General features: G+C 37.2%; 1 protein-coding gene across 1 annotated transcript in view; it reads right to left on the bottom strand.

The window, feature by feature from the left end:
* The window catches only part of LOC128983017 (tRNA N6-adenosine threonylcarbamoyltransferase, mitochondrial-like), a 140,967-nt gene extending 123,332 nt beyond the window's left edge, over nt 1-17,635 (bottom strand). Inside the window, exon 1 of the mRNA XM_054402157.1 lies at nt 17,607-17,635. Coding sequence (XP_054258132.1) covers nt 17,607-17,611 — 5 coding nt within the window. The 5' untranslated portion in view covers nt 17,612-17,635. The remainder of the gene's footprint in view (nt 1-17,606) is intronic.
* Nucleotides 17,636-19,395: the final 1,760 nt, after the last annotated feature.

Raw genomic sequence — 19,395 nt, 5'->3', positions numbered from 1 at the left:
ATAAAATTTTAATCGAGCAAATTCTAGTTTTATTTAATAAACAGAATTATTTTTCCGATTACCAAACTTTTGTTATATTATTTCTTTATCAGCAAGTTTGGTTAGTTCGGTTAGGTTATGATAGTTTAATTTTACAATTAAAAATTATAAAATTGAATTTGAGACATTTATAATTTTATTTTATGAACAGAACTATTTTTGCGATTAGTAAACCTTCATTGCCAAAGTGCTCTCTACTACAGCGCTGTTCACGGAGGAATTTTGAACTAAATGCCTCATTCGTACCTCCCCTAAGTCAGACCCATAATAATACAGTTTTTAGTCAGCTGATTACACTATTAATTAATTGTGCATAGCAGAATATTTTCTGCTCTCTAGAGTCAGAGTCTACTGCTAACTAGTGCTCTGTTCGGTGTTCGGTCTGTTTTCATTTTCTACTTCTGCCAATTTAGTAGTAATTAATTATTCTCTATAGTTTGGTTCGAAAAATGTGCAACATACACATTTGGAGTAATTAAAGAAACGCTCTACACAAGGTTTGCAATTAATTTTTAAATGCTTTATTGTAGGCCTATCTATAGTTTAATCATTGAAATGTGCCAGCTATTTCAATCCTGGGGGTTTTATATTACCCTGGAATCAATGTAGGCCTAATTTTAGTCTTTATCGTTTGAAACTTAATTTTCTTTAAATATATTTCGTCAAAATGGGCTCTTAGATTGAACATCTACTGTGAAGAGTACAACAAAAATTAATCATTTGCCTCAAAAGACCAGGACCTTGTATTTAAACGTCAACCTTAAGTGAGGTCTAACACAGAGAACTAACTTACCTGGGGTTAAAAACCCCATAAGTTATCCAAACAAGTTTTATGTTACATCAGTTATTAAAACTCAGTTTTTTTTTTTAAGTAGCTAAGTTATTGTTACAAACCCAACATTTGGTTCGTCATGAGTTTATAATATTTAGATCAGTGTATGCCTAGGCAAAGATTTTAAGCTACACCATCTAACTACAGTGTATTAGCATTAGCGTAATATACAGAACCAAAGACACTATGGTATGTATGGTGGTGTATTTTGAATTTGATCTAAGTTATAACCAGTAGGCCTACTCTACTTTTGACACGGTAATAAGTTAGGCCTAAGTTAAGTAAGCCTACATTAGAGGGGAGCGAGCTGATCTAGAGGTTAGTCCCTGAGGTCCCGGGTTCAAATCCCGCCAAATCACCAATGGATTTTATCAAGGCTAAGTGATAATGCCGCAACCCCTAGGTCTAGCTTGAAGTAGGTAATGTGAAAAACAATTCCTGGCTTGTGCCTCTAGGGGAAAAAAAGCTATTAACTTAATATTAGCGGCTGCACTTTACTTTAGGTCCTACACTCATTTGAATGAAAATATCGATTATTCGATTGTTCCATTCGATATATCGTTTGGTTAGTTAGGTTAGGTTAACCTTACCTAACTATCCAAACGATATATCGAATGAAAAAATCGATTAATCGATATATGGATCGATATTTTCATTCAAATGAGTGTAGGACCTAAAGTAAAGTGCAGCCATATTAGCCTATATACTGGTAGGCCTATTACTGAAGGCTTTTAGGTTAGTTGTTTACTCTGTGTTCTAGTTCTGTAATCTGTAGGCCTAGTAAGTTAGGTAAAGACTGTTATGCTGTTTACTTTTAACTACCAATGTGCATTGTGAACGATTTAACAAAATGTCAAAAAGAAATGTTTCTCAGAGTGGTAGCCTACTTCTTAATCAAGAAATACTAACTTAAGTTATTTTCTGAATCCGACCGGCGACTAGACAGCCTCAATTGGGTTGATTATTTGGTTTCTTTTTAACGTTATTGCACCTCTGGAATGCCTGAAAACGCAAGCTTGGAGTTCTAATTTTTCCAAATTTTCTGGACCCCTCTTTACTGGACACCCCCCGCATAACTCTTTGAACTCATCCATACCCCCCCCCCCCCAAAGCCATGTTCTAGTTACGCCACTGCTATGAATTCTTTTCAAAAATAGAGTAAGTTAACTAAAGTAGGTATAGAACAAATTAACCATAACTCAACCACATAGGCCTCTAGGCCTGTACATAGAGCTAAATAGGCTAATTTAAGCCTAGAAACGAGCAAAAAATAAATAACTTAATAATAACTCATTTATTTAGCCAAATTAACATTACAAATGCATTAGCCAAGTCAAATTTACTAAAAATATAAATATAAACTAGAATTGAAAATATTAATTAAAATTAAAATTCATAAGGACTGTCCGTCAGCAAGAAAGGCGCGGACACTGTAGCCTTTACCCGCGAGAAATTACCTCAAGTGCCTTTTGAAGCATCCCGGATCTGACGTGGACTTGATTTGAAGAGGGAGAGCATTGAACAGTTTGATGGCATTATAATTTAGATGTCTTTCAAAGAATGTGGTTGAATGGGCTGGAATTCTCAGATTGAAAGTATTACGAAGCAGATATGACAGGGTAGTTGTGGTGTGATAGTGAGAATAATATTACTTTAGAAAAGTGAGGACTTCCAGAATGTAATTACAAGGAAAAGTTAGGCCTAGAATTGTGGATGTTTTGGCCTGTGGCTTCAACTTAGCCACATCTGTGATGCCTTTGGTCTATCCTTAATTTAATATTTATTATATTATCTAACAGCTGTTGCTAGTTTCGTTAAAAATAGAGTGTTGACTATGTTATGATTTAGCACACTTCTTCATTCGTTTGTAAATAAAACTTTATCAAATATTCGTTCATAGGCCTAGTGGTGATATTATTTCATTCAGATCAAACATCGCTATATAGCCTATTGGTCAGCCCGAACAACGACAACAAGAATTACGACATTTCTTCCTCAATATTACCAATGTTGCTAGAAGAAATCGAAGCTCAATTGGCGAATCTACGAGAGCAACAAAATGAACTCTCCACCAACGTTCAGCAACGCAACGTCCCTGGTAATGTATCAGTTAGTCGAGTTGCAGTAAAGCTTTCACCATTCTAGGCCAATCGACCTAGTCTATGGTTTGCTCAGGTAGACCTAGATTCCCAGTTCGCCATCTCAGACATCACAAGCGATGACGGTTCCACTACATCGTTTCTCAGCTTGAAACACGCTACGCAGTGGAAGTAGAGGACATCATCACAAATCCGCCTGCAATGAATCGTTACGCGGTACTTCGTTCAAAGCTTATTGAAAGGCTGTCTACTAGTGAAGAAGAATGCGTTCGCCAGTTGATCAGCGACGAAGATATCGGAGATCGCAAGCCATCGCAGTTCTTACGTTACCTACGTACTCTAATCGGTCCAGCCCAACTACAGGACAACATCCTTCGAGCACTCTGGCTACGTCGTCTCCCTATTAACATTCAAGTGATTATCACCGCTCAAAATGAACTTTCACTTGATAAAATTGCAGATATAGCGGATAAAGTCATTGAAGTTTCTACAAGAACACCACAAGTATCAGTAAATGCTACGAAAACTCGTGAACACACACAGTCTAATGACGACCTCACTGCTGCTGTTTCGAGATTGACGCAAAGGATTGACGCACTAGAAGTATCCCTCCAGCACAATCATTCGACCAATCATGACAAGAAAACATCAAAGAACACGAATAAAGATCAGCACAAATCTAAAAGTGATATCTGCTGGTATCATGCTAAATTTGGTGAGCACGCATCAAAATGTACTATTCCTTGCTCTTACGTGGGAAACTCCAAGGACGGCCAGTATTAGTGGCGACTGACTTTTGAGCACCCAGCTGCAGAATTTTTGTCTCGGATCAACATTCGAAACTCCGGTTCTTGATCGACACAGGCTCTGACGTATAATGTTAGGCATATCCAAAACGTCTTCTAGAGAGCGTCGCACCTCTACAGACTTTGAACTAAGTGCCGCCAATGGTAGTACCATCAAGACTTACGGAACTTGTTCTATGACATTGGACCTAGGCCTTCGCCGTAGTTTTGCATGGCAGTTCACAGTTGCAGATGTCAGTGTTCCAATCATTGGCTCGGACTTCCTCAGTTACTACCATTTGCTTCCTGACTGTCGTTTGTTGCGACTTCATGATACCAAAACTGAAATTATCACAGGAGAACAACTTTCCGTTATGACTCAATGTAGCGTAAAATCCGTAGGCTAGTCACTACTTCTCCCCTCTCTAAAATCTTACTTGAATTCCCTGAAATTACTCGCCCTCCAGGATTGCCTCGAGAAGTGAAACACCATACAGTACATCACATACACACGACTCCAGGACCTCCTGTATTCTGCCGACCACGACGACTGGCCCCTGAAAAGCTCAGCATTGCAAAGAGTGAATTTGCCAACATGGTAAAATGTGGTACAGCACGTCCATCAGACAGTCCGTGGGCTTCACCCCTGCATCTGGCGCCAAAAGGAGAAAATGGATGGAGAACATGTGGAGACTACCATGCATTGAATTCACGCACCACTCCTGACAGGTATCCTGTTCGTCATATTCATGATTTTTCAAGTAATCTTTCAGGCTGTAACTTTTTTCTGTCATAGAGATGTGATAAATTGCTAAGCCGGAAATTTCGTTCCTTGGTCATCTTATGTCTCATAGAGGCGTCTGCATCGACCCCGCTAGAACCCAGGCTATCAGGGAGTTTCCTCCTCCCAGAGATGTCAAGGGTATTGCTAGTTTCATCGGCATGGTAGGTTTTTACCGACGCTTCATCCCCAATGTTGCTGAATTGGCGGCCCCTCTCAATGAGCTTCGGAAGAAGGGCGCCAAGTTTGTCTGGGGTGAAGCGCAGCAGACGTCTTTTGACCTTCTCAAGGAGGCTATCATGCAGCCCCCTGTTTTGGCAATGCCGGATTTCAATCAGAACTTTGTCCTGCAAACAGATGCTTCCTCCGTCGCAATTGCGGCTGTGTTGTCTCAAGAGGTGGATGGTGTTAGGCAGCCAATTGCGTATACCTCACGCACTTTGAGTCCCTGCGAAAAGAAAAGCTCTTCTGTGTATGAACTCGAGTGTTTGGCTGTCGTGTTTGGAGTCAATAAATTCAGACGCTTTTTGGAGCACAAAGAGTTTTTATTGGAAACCGACAACCAGGCACTCTCGTGGCTTCTTGCACATCCACGCCATCTTGGGAAAATTGGTCGTTGGGTTGTCCAAATACCGTCCCTTAAGTTCCAAGTGCAACACGTTCGAGGCACACAGAATGTGATTGCGGACACACTATCTAGGATGTACCATTCACCCGACGATCATTCTTCTGACCAAGAGCAACCGGGTTGTGCCGTGCTCTTGGAGTTTCCACTCGCCTTTTCTGATTTCATTCCCCATCAGCTGAAGGATCCTGAGCTGGCAAAGATTATTGGTGAGCTTCAAAATGGGGGAGCCCACCCCCCATATTTTCTGTCCCAGGGTGCCCTTTGCTGTCGTGCTCGGCAGCGAGGTAAACCTAAGGTTGTGCTGCCTAGTCTTCTTATTCCTATGGTCTTTGAGTATTTCCATTCTTCTCCTGTGGGTGGGCATTTAGGTATCCACAAGACCATTGCGAAGGTTAGGGAAATGTTCATCTGGAAGGGTATGGATCGGGACCTTGCTGCTAGGGTGCGTTCTTGTCAAACGTGCTCACTGAGCAAGCCCGCTCAAAACACCAAGTTTGGTTTGTTGTCATCTGAGGTGGCGGAAAGACCTTTGGAGAAGGTTTTCATTGACTATGTAGGGCCTCTCCCGCGTAGCAAGTCAGGAAATAAGTTCCTACTTGTTTGTGTGGATGCGTTCTCCAAGTTTTGTTGGCTTTTTCCCTTAAGGAATGCCACTGCACAGCTCACCGTGCAGGTACTTCGAACACACCTCTTCCAACATTTTGGAATACCCGCCACCATTGTTTCCGACAACGGAACACAGTTTGTTTCCCATCTGTTCAAAAGAATGTGCTTTGGGCACGGCATCCGCCATGTGACTACTTCCCCTTACTATCCACAGCCTTCTCATGCTGAAAGGTTCAATCGCAATCTTCGCTCCGCTCTCATAGCTTTCCTTGCTGACAAGCAGACCACCTGGGATCAGGAACTCCCTTGGCTTCAGTTTGCTTTCAATACTGCTCACCATGAGAGTCACAAGGCGGTCCCTTTGGTTCAAAGCATACCAACAAATCTGTAAACGCAGATGACATTTGCAAAACTGCTATCACAACTCCATTCGGCCTTTTTGAGTATCCATTCATGACTTTTGGGCTACGTAATGCAAACATTCAAGTGTTTCCCATAGATGAAGTAACCCAAAACTTAGATTTTACGTTCAGCTACATTGATGATATTCTGGTGTTTTCCAGATCGGCTGAAGAACGAGCAACATCTCCATTCCTATGGCGTCATTGTAAACTCGTCCAAGTGTGTTTTTGCAATGCCTGAAGTGACGTTTAAGGCTACACAGTTTCAGCATCAGGTGTTTACCCTCCACAAGACCGAACAGCTGCTTTTAAGGAGTACCAACTACCTAAGACAATGCGTGGTCTTCGACGGTTCCTAGACATGATCAATTTCTATCGTAGATTCTTACCTAAAGCCGCAGAACTCCAAGCACTTTTACACTCTCTGCTTGCTGGTGCAAATAGCAAGGGATCACTTCCTGTGCCTTGGACCCCAGAGACTGAGGAAGCCTTTCAAGCTTGCAAGTCTAGTTTGTCATCAGTGACACTCCTATTTCATCCGAAACATGACGCCCCTCTTGGACTGTTTACAGACGCCTCTGACGTTAGTGTAGGAGCTTGCCTTCAACAATTTGTTGAAAATTTCTGGCAGGCACTTGGATTCTTCTCTAAGAAACTTTCACCAAAGCACAGCTCTTGGCCGGCGTACTACCGTGAACTTCTGGCTGTGTATGAAGCAGTACAGCATTTTCTTCATTTTTTGGAAACCGGCATTTACCATTTTTACGGATCATAAGCTACTCATCTTTGCTTTTCATCAACATCGTGAGAAAATTCCACCTGTTTAACTACGTCAGCTTTCATTTATATCCGAGTTTTCTACAGACATAAAACACATCGGAGGTTCAGAAAACATTGTTGCCGATGCTTTATCACGTGTAGAGGCTATTTCATGTTCATTGGATCCAGATTCAATTGCCAAAGCACAAAGCTCAGATGACGAACTCATCAACCTCCTAAACAATAATAATTCATCTCTCAAAATACGGAAGATCCAAATCCCTGGAACAAAGTCATTCATCTTTTGTGACACTTCAACAGGGACCCAAAGACCTTATATTTCAGTTGAACTACGAGAGGGTATTTCATTCGCTACATAACCTCAGCCACCCAGGAATTAGTGGTGATATTATGTCATTCAGATTAAACATCGCTATAGGCACTGTAAAAATATAAGTTATAAGTATAAGTATAAGTGTATAAGTTCTGTAAAATAAAGAAAGCTTGTGGTATTAATAACTGTAAACTATTCCACAGTCGCTTACTACACACAGATACTACACCTGAAAAATCTTTGTACAGCAACAAAGAACCTGTCTACTCTTCGGCCGTCGACACATGGGAAGACTGTTTTCCAACTGAAATCGGCAACTAGTTGGACAAACTAGTCGCCTGTGTCCCGACCAATGTAGTTATGTGGGACAGTGCACTTGGTGCGACTGCGATGCGACCAGTTGAGGACCAGTCGGCGATCAGTCGTTAAGCAACCGGACCTGCCGGTTGCAAGGTGATTTCAGTCGCCTGGTTTGAACATCTTTTCCAGTATTTTTGTGAATATTATAGATTTTTGTGAATATTGTATTGACATCCTGTACATAGACTGAAATTATGCGTCTGTTTCTTGTAATGCAGCAGCAGCTACAAACAGCCTACAATGAATATTTGTTTTAACATAAGGATGTACCCAATACCTTCTACGCCCTCTACGCTTTCTTGATTATCTCTAAAACACCAGGGCTTCTACTACACATTTCAAACACCATACATAGTACACAGTATCATTATAACAATATTTGAACTCATTCATTGTCTCAACTCAACTACAGTCGCGCCCGTGTGCGGATTTAACCAACGCAACTGCAATCGTAATCGGGTCAAAAAACAGTTGGTTCAACTTTAGTTGGGTTTCAGTCTTCCCGTGTGTCGACGGCCTTCCTCTCATGAAAATAAAGACTCTGACTATTCTATTTTCAAAACAAAAGAAATAACCAGTAAACACACAGAAAAAATTACAACAAATAAAGTTCTGCTTAAGTTATGCCCCGTTACTCTTTATGGGCCTAAGGGCCAAATTGATACCTTTGTTCAACAATATCACTCATTGACTCTACCACAGCCGACAAGTTAGGAGTCGGGGGAGATATAGAACCCCTTACTACCTGTTGGTCAAACACAAAATGCCACTTTAAACCTACCTCTCGTAAAGTTAGCCTAAAAATAAAGGACTTTACGAGGATGAAGTATTCACCCTTGATAACGTACGGACACAGTTACCACTAGATTTACCACTTCAAAACTTTGACACAGTAAAAATTAGACAGACTTGGTTCCATCTAAACTCAGTTGACCAGCCCCTTCCTTCGGCACATTCCAAACCCTCTATCTTGATCGAACAAGACAATGCAGCTCTTAGTTTAACAAGAAAAGTGATAGAAGGACCTACCAATTCTCCTATCCTGTCATGGAGTTATCTAGGTTGGACTATGCATGGAAAGTGTGCCAAGTTTGATGGTAGAATAGATGGAAACTAGGTGAAACCCGTCGAAATCGACGGTTACTTTCAAGGTTTACGCTAATTCATCTTTAACTGCGACAAATTAAGTGAAATTATACATAGTTTGAGCATTTAGCATTGTTTAAAGAGTAATAAGTGTAAAAACAATAATGATATTAATTGCTTTAGTTACCAAATATGGTTGATCATTCAATGAATAAAATACTTCCCATACCATACGTCATCGGAGTTATTATTAGTATGTTAACTGGTATCTCTTCTTTTGGAAGAACCTTTAAATTTAAATAGTATTAAAATTGTATTGGTTAAAAACTTCTGCGATGTCATCAGTGTAATGCAGATTAATTACAACTATGATTTTATTTGAGAAAAAATGTCTGTTTGTTGAGAAGACACGTTCTAACTTCAAATGGAGTTATATCCGTTACAGCGTATGTTTGATTTTTCCTTCGTCACGTCACGTCAGTTCATAATCGTACTTCTTTGCCAATGAATAATCCTCTAGCACAGTTTTGAGAAATTCGTTGTGAGGTTACTGTTAAAGCTGGAATTCATTGACATGGGGGATGGCAGTTAGTTGTCTCAGCCTTATCAATAACATAAAGTTGTCAATATAATCTCTCTACGGAATGTTAGGTGTAGTGGAATATACTTGAAGTGAAGTTGGCTTTTATTCTTGAACTGTTAGCAGGGGCCTCCTCATTTATATGGTCATGCGGCTTCATTGGCAACAAATAAAGCAAATGACATATAGCAATGTGGCATTTCCAAAAAGAAAAAAATACTATTAATAGGCTGTTAAGTAAATATTGACGTTTACATGCATTGTTAATCAACACATCTTATAAAGGATGATGTGATCTAGTTTAAAAGGAATATGACCTTTCTGATCATGACAGTAGCTGCTCAAATAGTATTTACTCTTTGTGCTATTGTTTACAGCCAAAATGTCGTGTTATTTTCAATAATGTTACCAACCCAGTGGGCCACGGTCCATAATATAGGCCACACTGCTAGTAGGTACCATTTTAGTTAAGGTTTCTGTGTTTGGATGTTATTAGGAAAGATCAGTGCACAATGAACTTCTTCTGCAGATGAATAATCTGTTGGAGAAATATAGGCCGAATTATAAATGTCACAATGCGAGTTTGAGCATTTTGTAACTATATGGGAAGGTATATCTTTAGGAGTATCTTTAAGGCTGCTGCTCAGTGCACTTCAAGAATATATTTTTTAGAGATAAATTTAAATGATTTTTGATGTAAATTGCAGTTTTCCAGCATAATGACTTTCTAAATCATGCACACATTTCTACATAAATATTGTAAAATGTTTTATCCAGTTGCTCTAAACTAGGCCTACTATTAATTTTACAAAATATGTACACGGCTCATATCGGCAACGTGCCCTTCTGCAATTGTAATATTTTGTATTGTATTACACAATCGGAGATAGACAAAAGTGGTGAAAAAGGCAGACAGCAACCTCATAGATATAAGATTATAGATTATAGGTTATATAGGTTATAGATATAAGATGGTTAAATAAGAAATAAAATATTGTGAGAGTTACTGTGATAAAAAAGGATTTTCCACAGATTTCGACTTGGAACGTTATATTGCAAAACATGACATGATTCAGAAGAAAATCAATTTAAAAATCAGAAAATAACATTGCAAATACTTCTTTTGGACAATTCAGTAACTCAAAATAAATGTGTGTTGTTTAAAATGTACATACAATTTAAAAATTAACAGCTGTTTCATTAAAAAGTATTATCCACATGGCCAAAATGTAAACAAATCTGTGGAGGGATCTTTAAAGGTTTCTGGGGCAGAGCCCTAAGGGAATTTACTTCGTTTTTCTTTTGATAACTCATGAACAGACCAAAACTTTTCTTTGGACACCTCTGGCTACCAAGTTTCTACGCCCAGTCGTTCTCTCAAATTAGTGGGACACAAAGTTTCCAATTAAATATTTAAGATTCCCCCATGTTAATCTTATGAGAAAAAACCCAACTTTGATGGAAAATCCTGCCCAAACTAATTAAGATTTCAAAAATGTAAAAACACTTTGCAAAACTACAGATCAGGGTCATTCTTTTGACACTTTAATCATTAAAATCGGTCCAAAAATTAGGGAGGAGTTTTGTTTACAAAAGTCGGCTTAGCGTATTATATACAGTGTGTAAATTAAGTATGGAAACAAATCTGTATTTTTTAAACCAAAATAGATAGAAATATTGGGTTTGTGGCATTGACTGTTAACCAAGGTTCCGCAATTTTTTGCATCATCAAAAATTTTTCACCCCCTCAGGGGGGGTAGGGGTAGGGGGTAACTTAATTTTTTTAAATAGCAACCCCTATTGAGTGACCTCTCATTTTGAAGGGTTTGTCAAAAGAAATACAATGCCGTAAACCCGAGGTCGATATCTTACCCCTAACCAGAATGGCGGCCATTTTAAATTTTGAGATGGGCAAACGAAATCCAGTGTGGATACCCATAATTTACCTTTTAAATGGGTTACATTGGGTAAGCCGAACTCCAGATACCATTATTAGATTTAAAAGTGGATGTTTTTATCGTATTCAAAATTTTGCCCCAGCCCCCAAAATAGGGGATTTTGGGGGCAGCCCCAAATTTTTAAACGCAAACCCCTATTGAGTGACCCCTCGTTTTGAAGGGTTTGTCAAGACAAAAGCAGTGGCACAAATCTTAGGTCGATATGTCATCCCTAGACGAAATGGCAGGCATTCAACATTTTTAATTGGTGAAATGGGCGCTTTTTTACCCAATCAAGTTTTTGAATGCCTGCCATTTCGTCTAGGGATGACATATCGACCTAAGATTTGTGCCACTGCTTTTGTCTTGACAAACCCTTCAAAACGAGGGGTCACTCAATAGGGGTTTGCGTTTAAAAATTTGGGGCTGCCCCCAAAATCCCCTATTTTGGGGGCTGGGGCAAAATTTTGAATACGATAAAAACATCCACTTTTCAATCTAATAATGGTATCTGGAGTTCGGCTTACCCAATGTAACCCATTTAAAAGGTAAATTATGGGTATCCACACTGGATTTCGTTTGCCCATCTCATATTTAAAATGGCCGCCATTCTGGTTAGGGGTAAGATATCGACCTCGGGTTTACGGCATTGTATTTCTTTTGACAAACGCTTCAAAATGAGAGGTCACTCAATAGGGGTTGCTATTTAAAAAAATTAAGTTACCCCCTACCCCTACCCCCCCTGAGGGGGTGAAAAATCTTTTATGATGCAAAAAATTGCGGAACCTTGGTTAACAGTCAATGCCACAAACCCAATATTTCTATCTATTTTGGTTTAAAAAATACAGATTTGTTTCCATACTTAATTTACACACTGTATAGATGTTACTCTGACAACATTCATCTATGGATAAACCACTCTTGACCAATCCGAAGTCAGTTCGTTTGAAACAAAACGAGCAATTGAAGTACTAGAAGGTACAACAACAAAAAATCGGTGATTATTATGAAACTGGGTTATTATGGAAATCTGATGATTTCAAATACCCCCCAAGCTACAGTACTGCTCTCAAAAGACTGAAGACACGGTCGAAAAGGAAATGGAAAAGGACTTGAACTTTCGACAGAGGTACAACGAGAAAATTAATGACTACATTACCAAGGAATACGTACAAAAATTAACACAAGAAGAGGTAAGCATTGTCACGGATCGTACATTCTACCTACCTCACTTTGGTGTCACAATCCTAATAAGCCTGAAAAACTAAGACTTGTGTTTGATGCCGCAGCAAAGTCTAACAACCCCACAGCAAGCAAATCAATTTTTACAAAAGAATACATAGACGACCTCCTAGACTCTACCGACACTGAAGAGGAGGCTCATTGTCGAATATGTGAAATTTCTGAAATACACAAGGCCGTTTGATTCCAAATGTGTAATTGGCTATCAAACTTCAAAAAAGTCTTACAAGATGTTCCTGAAGACCTTAAAGCAACATCTACAAAACAACTGAAATCTGACACCAATTTACCCACAGAAAGAGTCCTTGGTATGTGGTGGAATGCGGAATCAGACAGTTTCGACTATCACCGCAGTGCTGAAAAGTTACAAGTCTCAGAGGCTTTGTATCCGACTAAAAGAGAGATATTAAGGGCAGCCATGTCTATTTTTGACCCTTTAGGCCTAGTTTGCCCGATGACCATTAAAGGAAGGCTACTTGTTCAGGAAGTCTGGCAGACAAGACAACTTGGGACGAAGTAGTACCACATGACATCTGCGAGAAGTGGAAAAATTGGCTAGAAGAAGTTAAAGACCTGCAAACCTTTAATATTCCACGTTGTTACTTCAAGAACAGTCACAAGTCTTAAGGTGCATTGTCCCTGAAGCGACTCTTGCGATAGTAGCTGAGCGATAGTAGCTCAGCGATAGTAGCTAACCATGTCATTGTCCCTGAAGCGATTGTTCTAGAGCGATTCTGTATATTAGTTTGCTGACTTTCGAGTGAATTGGTGCTATGAGTGCCATGACACCTCCTAATTTTAAAACGTTTTTACTAGCTCGCTTTTTTGTCCGGTACAAACTTTGCAATAAATTTTAAACTAACTTCCCGACGAGCTAGAGAAATGAAACTAGAGAACACAGCTCACAAATGGATGACAATGTAATACTATAACATTTAATTTTCATATTTTCCTTGGGCTAAGCCCCATGGGCTTCCAAATTTTCCATGTTTACATTTTGAAGTCAGCCGTAAATACTTAAATTCGACAGTTCGAAAAGCTTGGGTAAATGAAAAATGAAATGAAAAATCCTTTATTTTTTCAGGCAAAGTTAGGGCCACATATTTACACATTAAAGACTAAAAAGTAGAAAATAAATTATAAATAAAAATCCTTTTTTTTAAATGCCACGTTTTTAAACGCACTAAAAAGTAAAAATAATTTATAAATATGTGGAGGGAAATACTTAAAATATTTAAAACTAAAAACGTGGGGTGCATGCAATAGATAATAATAGTTCAATAGGTAAAGATAATTGTAAATCAGCATGCGCCCACGTTTTTTTTTTTAATCTTACAAGTATTTATTCTCCCCACATATTTATAAATTATTTTTTACTTTATAGTGTGTTTAAAAACGTTGCATTTTTAAAAAGTATTTTCATTTATAATTTATAATAGTAGCGATTTAATATTACGTACATATCTGATATCTTCTTTATGGGTAAAAAACAGTTTTGTTTTCTTTGAAGACATTACGAGCAAAACAAGTCTACACACAACACGAATCGCTCAGCGACTGCGACTCTGACTGCCCTCAGAGCAGACCCGCTACAGTCGCTGTGTTCAGCCGCTAGCCGCTCCAGTCGCAGTCGCGTCAAGGACAATGGTCCCATTTGAAACAACGCTAACCAGTGCTCAGCTACTATCGCTGAGCTACTATCGCTCAGCTACTATCGCAAGAGTCGCTTCAGGGACAATGCACCTTAAGAAAATATATATACACACGTTTGTCGATGCAAGTCAGGAGGCAATTGCTCATTTATCTTGTCCAACAGATCAACGATTCCTATGAAGCAATGTTAGTTGCATCAAAGGCAAAAGTCGCTCCTCTAAAGCCAATCACTATCCCTCGTCTAGAACCACAGGCAGCGGTCCTGGGATGCAGGCTAGCTAACAGAATTGAAAATGACATTGGAAAATGACCAACAAACATTTTGGTCTGACTCGGTTACGGTCCTACACTGGATTAAGGAGGACCCAAAGATATATAAACAGTTTGTCTCAAATAGGATCGGAGAAATCCAGAGTCTATCACAACATGAAGAGTGGATATAGTTCCTACCAAACAAAATCCGGCAGACTTGGTAACGAGGTCAAGCAGAAGATTCAACTCTACGTTGCAGCAAGAATGGATCAATGGACCGAGCTTCCTAACCAGTGAAAAAGACAACTGGCCACAACAACCGTCTAGCTAAACTCATTATAAGAATGACTCATGGAGTTGGAGTTAAGGGCCACAGTATTATATTCCCCAGGGGTTATGAGTTAAATAGTTTAAGGCTTTTTAATAAATGTAAAATGTTTTTTAGTTTTCCTCCATTTCTTTAATGTATTGATTTATTAGTTTAAAGTTAAATTTAAATTAAAGTGTAATTTTATAAAATAACCTCTATGTAACTATAAATATTAGAATAACTATTATATGCTACACAATGTAAAAAATTTTAAGGGCAATAAATAAATAAATTGTGGCATTGAGAGCTTGTTTCCACCAAGAAATATAAACAGTTATTAACGAAGTGAGAAAGAGATTTTGGATAACCAACCTACGATGTGCAGTAAAAAAGGTGAAGAATACTTGCATGAAGTGCCGAATCAATAATGCCAAACCAACACCTTCCCAAATGGCTCCTCTACCAGAATCTTGAGTCTCGGAAGCCAAACACCCTTTCTTCTTTACCGGTGTTGTTTATTTTGGACCAATAGATGTGACTGTCGGAAGACATCACGAAAAACGCTACGGTGTCATCTTCACTTGCCTATCTACACGTGCCATACACCTAGAAGTAGCTCACTCGTTGAATACAGAAAGTTGTATTATGCCTCTTCAGCGATTTATCAGTCAGAGACCTGTCCATCCGAGATGTATTCTGACAACGGAACTAATTTTGTGGCCGCAGTAAAAGAGCTCCGTAACGCGGATAAGACACTTAACCATGTTCAAATCCAACGCACCGTCTCAAGAAACGGAATCAGATGGCACTTCATCCCTCCTGGAATGTGCGCCCCACATGGGAGGTTGCTGGAAGCGTCTCATCAGATCACAAGGCACAATAGCTATTTACCTTACAAGCGTAGCAACGAGCGGAAGCGAGTTGCTTAATTTACCTAAGTGATGTAAACACGCTCTTGGGTAACGTGTAACGTACAAGATTTTACCTGATCCGACAATATACAGGAGGTTACGAACAATATTTTTCATTATCCATTTCACTCATCTTCTAACAGTAAGGTTCATTTACAAACAAAAGCTAAGTTAGGAAAATTCTTAAAAAAATAACAATAAAATTCAAGCGCACAGCTGATTTCTAGCGTTGAACGTCGTTGGCTCCATAGAGGTATATATTTTAAGTTAAGCATTTAATGTTATTTAACCCATTTGCACCGTTTTATTTATTTACCAAAAATCCCAGTATCACTGAAACATAAAAAATATGCATTTGACTATTTTTATGATGATTTATAGAATTTTATAGCTGAAAAAATAATAAAATTTATATTTTTATATTATTTTGAATTTTTTTTTTATTTATATGTATTTAAGATTAGGATATGTTTATACCATTTTATAATATTTCTCAAAAAATAGGTACATATACCTGCCTGAAAAAATATTAGACTATTTTTTATTTTGTTTTATAGTATTTTATAGCTGAAAATAATATAAAACATATAATGTATATAAAATTAAATATTTTATATGTAATGTATATGTATTTAGGACACGGTTTCACTATTTTTCATACTTTTCATAAAAATAGTTGAATAGCTGCCTGTATTACGTAAATATGAAATCATTCAAGGAACATAATATTTTGATGAACAAATTTATATATTACAGATTTATAATATTAGTAAGATATGTATATATTGTAAGTATAAATGTTTCATTTTTTGAAAAAAAACTAAATTTTCAAATTTCATGGATGACGTACTGGTACGTCAGCCGTGATACTGTACATCACTGACTTGACGTACTGGTATGTCATCCGATGCAAATGGGTTAAATGGGTTTCATTACCTCACCGAGTGCTGAGTTTTTTTCAACTTTACACCACTCGAGAAGAAAAGAAGTTGTGAACATCACGCTTGGGATAGGGAAGTTTAACATGGCGGGTTAGGTAAAAGAATAGAACCACCTCAAGTAGGCGACTTGGCTATATTAGTAAATGAGATAACCAAAGAAATGCATGGCCTCTTGGACAAATATCAGCCATTTACCCAAGATCACTTTATGAAATGTCCTTAAATATTGGGTTTGTATTGAACAAGCAGAAAGACATCAATCAATTATTCCCACAGGAAACTACTCGAATAAGGGTAGAACGGAATGTGTTTGCAAACAGAACTCCTCCACAGGTACCAAATCCCACATCCAAAAATTTGTTCACAAATCGGACTGTTCGCAAACGGGACGACACTGTAGCAGTAAACCTAAATAGGCCTACTCATTAAAAATAATGATATTTAAATAAAAAACAAATTGGACAGTTTTAAGGGAATAATTTAGTGTAATTCCAGCTAGTAAATTCGCTTAGTCTGCAGATTTGCTGCGGCATGGCCATTTTTATGACTTTGTTCATTTCTGAACAGCCATTTTATCATAGTTTAAAGTTTTTTTTTTTAAATACTAACTAACTGTTTACTGTCTTTGGCCTGGGTGTTTACTATTTAGCTGGGGTGGATTCAAAATTTTAAGTCATAGGTAGATCTGAATGAAATTAGGTCACAATAAAAATGTCTAAACCTTACACCTTAAGTGTTACTATATTTAGATTTTTACACAGTGTCATTTCTAGTACTCTTTGGATGCTAAATTTCCTCATATGCAAACAACAAAATGTTATCTTTTAACTATTTCATCCACTAATGTCAAAATGTAATACCTAACAAAAGAAAAGCACCAAAAGCCATCATCTAGCCCCTAATACATAATCAATAATATGACAAAAACATTTATTTAAGATAGCTATTTAGTTTTGTGAATTTGACATGTGTGATTAATAGATATATTATCCTACTTTACGATAACTTCACAAACTCCTAAATCTCTATACTGTACAGTAAAAAGGTTGATTACACATTAGGCTAATTACCTCATCACTGAGACTTCTTTTTGAGGAATTTTCATTACACTATTGTGATCATGTTTATAATTCATTTCATTTGAGTAACACCATTATAATCTCTCCTATCTCTGTTTGAATCAGTGTACTATGTTAATTAGGTTGTCAAAATACATCATGATGTAGAACTGTGTTAATCCTACACACAATTCATTACCTACCTATCATGTAAGTTTAAATTTTCAATGATTGTCTAGCTTTAGAAATATTTTTTAGTTGTTTGGATTCTTAAATCTTAGATAAACTGATATCACTTTCGGATTTCAATGCATTTTTTAAGTCAACTTTTTAATTTAAAGTACCCTACAGTATACATTAATAGTAGGGCCTAGCCTATATTCCATCACTAGGGCGACCAGAGGTAAAAAAATGATTGAGGATTGAAAGACACTTTTTGCCCTTGTGATGAACTAGGCTATAATATTTTTGTCATATTGTATCGGTACCATTATTTAAGCTAACTAAAATAGAAAACAAAAATGCTGTTAATGTTAAGATAACCTCTATGATCAACTTGTTTTCAATTTTGACGTGTCATCCTATTGACAAGAATGAAACAATAAGCTAGGCCAAGAAATGGATTAAAAGAATTGATATATTCTGTTATTTTTGTAGTTTTACTTTTACTTTTATTACTTTTAATTGTAGCTTTTAACATTAAAATAAGGACATAGCTGAGTACTATAAGTCATTTCAACAATATATACTTTTGAAAAAAGTGATTGTTTACAATCAAAGTTAACAACAGCTGACTTTTTACTCCCAAGGGACCATGCTTTTCACTCCCTGGGGAGAAAAAGAGCTAAGTTACTTTAGACCCGCAAAGCATATTTAAACAGTTGTTTTTGCTGCAGTATGAAAACCTTTTTTAGCGAATTTCCCATATAGGGAATATTAGCGAATTTCCCATATAGGGAATAAGCTATTACCGTAGTACTCATGGTAAGACCTGGACGCGGGACCGATTTTTTTTTTCGTTTTGAAGTCCCTAGAGGCCAAAAACACCATCCGTTCAAATTCATATATATATATATATATTTATATATATATAATGAAGAAAGCATATTAACTCAGTACCCTGAAATTATTTTTATTTTTAAAACTCTACATGTTTCGACCTTTAGGCCATTTACAAGAGTAGCATTTAACCTCACTTCAAACACAAATAAATTAATTAACAAATAAACATCATGTGATGATCTTTACATATGATTTTTCTTTTTTCTTAAAATGTATAGTAAAATAATCTTTGGTCATGGAATTGTCATATATATATATATAAATTTTATTATGGTTGTTTAATTTATCCTCCTCTTGATGTTTGTGTTAAATATTCTTTAATTTTAAAATTTTTTTTTCTTTACTTATTTTTCTTTACTATTTTACCAACTATTAAGATTCTTAAAGAAACATTAACCCAAAGCAAAACCTTGTCAAAAAATGAAATAGAAGATATAGTAAAACTTACAAAAATTGCAACGAGTCAAAATTACTTCAAATTTGATTCATCATACTACATACAAAAAGAAGGACTTGCCATGGGATCTCCACTTTCAGGACTGTTGGCAGACATTTATATGCATAATATGGAATCCAAGAAAATGATTAATGAAATTAATCCATTCTACAATAAAATAAAATATTGGTTCAGATATGTCGATGACATAATATGTCTATTTGAAGGTACGGAAGAAGAATCAAAAAGACTTTTAAACTATATCAACTCCTTATCAAACATTTTACAATTCTCTCAAGAGAT

Source organism: Macrosteles quadrilineatus, unplaced genomic scaffold (genome assembly GCF_028750875.1).
Source record: "Macrosteles quadrilineatus isolate MER2022 unplaced genomic scaffold, UCM_ALF_1.0 Scaffold_1__1_contigs__length_201487025, whole genome shotgun sequence".
NCBI classification, from domain to species: Eukaryota; Metazoa; Arthropoda; class Insecta; order Hemiptera; family Cicadellidae; genus Macrosteles; species Macrosteles quadrilineatus.
This window is presented reverse-complemented; position numbering and strand designations above follow the sequence as displayed.